This window comes from Heteronotia binoei, chromosome 19, assembly GCF_032191835.1.
Source record: "Heteronotia binoei isolate CCM8104 ecotype False Entrance Well chromosome 19, APGP_CSIRO_Hbin_v1, whole genome shotgun sequence".
Classification (NCBI taxonomy): Eukaryota; Metazoa; Chordata; class Lepidosauria; order Squamata; family Gekkonidae; genus Heteronotia; species Heteronotia binoei.
In genome coordinates this window covers 45,068,768-45,072,157 of record NC_083241.1, presented here as the reverse complement: position 1 = coordinate 45,072,157, position 3,390 = coordinate 45,068,768, and the positions used below count along the sequence as shown (strand labels likewise).

Below are 3,390 nucleotides of genomic sequence, written 5' to 3'. Positions count from 1 at the left end.
TTCCGGAACAATGGCGGCGCCCAGGCGGGTGCGGAAGTGGCTGGAGCGGGGCCGGCGCTCCTCGTCGTCGTCTCCCCTGGGCTGCCGACCGGGCCATGCGGGCCCTCCTCCTCCTTCCCCCGCGGCCACAGCGGCAGCATGGCCGAGCCGGAGCCGCTGCGAGGCAAGAGCCTGCCGGAGCTGCGCGAGATCCTGAGGCGGCAGGAGAGGCTGCTGAGCGACCGGTGAGCGGACCCCGGGCAGGGCAGGTCTCGTGCGGTAGCGGAAGGTCCCGCAGGCCGGCCAGACCCAGGGCTGCGTCGTCCTCTCTGTAGGAAGCCTGGCCCCCTCTTCCTGCCCTGCGCAGTTCTGACTCCGCCTCCCTTTGGTCTGCACAACCGCCCTGCGAGGTAGGGCAGGCTGACGGAACGCCCGATCCTAGTCGTGATGCCAGCCTCCCGGTGGGGCCTGGGGAGCCCCCGGGATTACTGTTCATCTCCAGACTACAGAAATCAGTTCCACGGGAGAAAATGGGTGCCTGGGAGGGTAGACAAGCAGCCTTTATTCGCATAGTAAATAAATAGGTTAGAATAAAATACAAATATATTTTTGATTAGAGCAGGGATGAAATACTTAGGGACACAGGATTCTTATCTCACCGCAGATGCTGATTTCCCACCCCCAGGCATTTCTCTTGCTACTAGGCTTGCGTCTAGTTTTCTTTCCCCAAAGTTCTCCAAACGTGTTACTGTTCTCTCCCACCCACCTGTGCAGATGTGGCCTTGCTTGAGATCTCTTTTGAGTCTGGATGGAATCTGGAGGAGAGTCACCTGCCCAGTGGAGCAGAGGGGACCAGACTGACTGATAGTGAGACCTCCAGATGTTTCCCAGACTGGTGGTTTAGGGTTGAGTATAAAGGAGAATTAGGCCCTTCCCACTGGGTTGGAATCCACAATCTTTCTTCTTGTCTCTTTCAGCAAATTTATATCGAGGCTTCCGGATAAAGGTAAAAAGATCTCTGCTTCGGTAGAGAAACTGAAGGTGGCAATAACAGAAAAGGAGGAGGAAAGAAGGAGAACAGAGCTTCTGTCCACAGCTAGACTCACGTTCCAGAAAAGACAAGAGGAGCTGGACTCCAGCCAGTGCAGAATTGCTGCCAGCGAGGACAGCTCAGCCCGCGAAGATTCACCTCAGACTCCTGCCTCTCATGTGAACGAGGAGCTTGGGTCAGCTGTGCAAAAGCAGCCAAAGATTTGGGCCACAAAGGCAAAGGAACCAGCACAGCAGGTCTGTGGGGACGCCGATACTCATCAAGGGAAGGGGAGTGTCTCCAAGGCATTGGCCCCCTCGGGCAAAAGCAGCGACTCTCTGGTGGAAGCCTTGGAGAAGATTTCCCTCAGGAAGAGGGAGGACCAAAATGCCTCCAGGAAACAGCCAGACGCTGAATGCAGAGAGAACCCTTCTCAGGGTCTTCCCCAACAGACTCCCAAAATGCCACACTGCATTGCAGTGCTGGAAAGGAGAGCGAGGAGCCCTGTGAGGAAAAGGAATGCCTTCAGGCCCAACAGGTGAGCCACAGTGCTGGCAAAAGGGGCTGCCTTGAGGCAGGAAATCCAGCTGGCGGGACCCAATCCACTGGGGGAGGGAGTTTTCCTGTGTGAGTCACTCAAAGGCAGCTCCTGGTGCCTGCAGCTCCCAGTCCAGTGCTTGGGGGCAGGGGGGTCTCGAGCATCTCGGAGAGGGGAAGATGCCCATTTTTTCCTTTGGCTTCTTGTAGAATCCTAGCTGAGGTGAGTGGTTCATCCTGCAGCTCCTCTGAAGCCCCTTCCCCCGGAGGTGGCCATTCGCCCATTTCTGCCGAAGAAAGACTCCGGAGGGAGAAGCAGCACCTGGATGACATCACAGCCGCCCGGCTGCCCATCCTGCACCACGCCCCTGCGCAGCTCCTCCCCCTCGAGGAATCGATAGCCCTTCAGGTCCAGCAGAAAGCAGCTTACGAGGTAAGCCTGACAGGGCTGCGGCTTTGCACAGGCTCCGCTCTTGCCCTCAGGGCCACATGGCTGGAGGCAGGGAGTCCTCTGGCTGGCTCAAGCATTGGGCGAGCAACAACTGAGGGCAAGGAAGGGGTTGTATTTTTGAGCCAGTCATGGTTAAGAGCAGCAGGACTCTAAACTGGAGAGCCAAATTCGGTTCCCCACTCCTCCTCCTCCTCCACGTGCAGCTGCTGGGTGACCCTGGGACAGTCATGGTTCTCTTCTCACCAGTCTCACAGAGTGCCTGTTGTGAGGAGAGGAAGGGAAGCCAGTTGTAAGCTGCTCTAAGAGGAAAGTGTGGGGTATTAAATCCAGCTCTTCCTTTTTAATATTGCTTCCCCACAACAACCTTGCAAGGGAGGTGAGACCGAGCATGGTAACGTGCTTTGCAGCAGACTGGGGATTTGCACCTGCATCCAGATTTTAATCCAGCGTTCTGTACAGTCTGCAGAGCTCTTCAAAGAGCCAGGGGATGGGGCGATCAGTGTGCATCTGGGCTCGCTTTGGCTTTTTGCTTGGATTGTGTGTGTGTGGCCAGTAGCAACCTCCTGTGCCTGCTGATCCCAAAGAAGCGGCTTCCCTCTTTGTTGCAGGAAATGCAAGCCAGATTTGCTGCCCAGAAGCTGGCCCAGAAGCTTAGCATTAAAATGGTCGCCTACGAGCCAGAGGGGGAAGCAGGCGTCAGTTACCGAGAGGCAAAGGATGAGGATGGCTACAGCTCGGCTGAAGACTGAGTCCAAACCCAGATCTGTGGCTCTCTGCAGCTTCTGTACCCGCCACGCTGGGCCTTGGCCTTGCAGGCAGCTGAGGGCTCAGGCAGAGCACAGCGGAAGTCTGCAGGTCCCCTTTGCTGGGACTTGGAGGCCATGGAAGAGGCCCTTCTCAGCCAGCCAGGCTGTGGCACGGTGTCCCATCTGCAAAGGCAACTGTGGACTAGTGACGGACACCTGCCAACAGAGGTGTGGAGTTCACTGCTGTACCTTTTTTTCTACACCCCGGGTCTTGAAGGCGCATTTCTCTATTTTTCTATTGTATTCCATGTGTGGTCCTTGGAATAAACACTCGCCTTGCCCAGAAGTTTCCCTCCCCCTTCTTTCCAGCACAGGCATCTCCCCAGTCAGGGACATACAGAGTTTGGTGTAGTGGTTAAGCATGCGGACTCTTATCTGGGAGAACCGGGTTTGATTCCCCACTCCTCCACTTGCAGCTGCTGGAATGGCCTTGGCCTTGCTGGAATGGCCTTAAAAGGGCAGCTGCTGTGAGAGCCCTCTCAGCCCCACCCACCTCACAGGGCGTCTGTTGTAGGGGGAGAAGATAGAGGAGATTGTGAGCTGCTCTGAGTCTCTGATTCAGGGAGAAGGACGGGGTTTAAATCTGC

The 3,390-nt window shown here is 56.3% G+C and overlaps 1 protein-coding gene across 1 annotated transcript; it reads left to right on the top strand.

Moving 5' to 3' along the window:
- On the top strand, positions 1–3,089 carry POLR2M (RNA polymerase II subunit M). Its single transcript, XM_060260203.1, has 4 exons — positions 1–224; positions 957–1,547; positions 1,757–1,979; positions 2,606–3,089. The coding sequence occupies exons 1-4, from the start codon at positions 139–141 to the stop codon at positions 2,744–2,746; spliced, it is 1,041 nt and encodes a 346-aa protein (XP_060116186.1). The 5' UTR covers positions 1–138; the 3' UTR covers positions 2,747–3,089.
- Positions 3,090–3,390: the final 301 nt, after the last annotated feature.

Coding starts and splice junctions, on each gene's coding strand:
- POLR2M (XM_060260203.1), top strand. CDS start 139: ATGGCCGAGCCGGAGCCGCTGCGAGGCAAGAGCCTGCCGGAGCTGCGC. Junction 225..956: donor GAGAGGCTGCTGAGCGACCG/GTGAGCGGACCC, acceptor TGTCTCTTTCAG/CAAATTTATATCGAGGCTTC. Junction 1,548..1,756: donor AATGCCTTCAGGCCCAACAG/GTGAGCCACAGT, acceptor GGCTTCTTGTAG/AATCCTAGCTGAGGTGAGTG.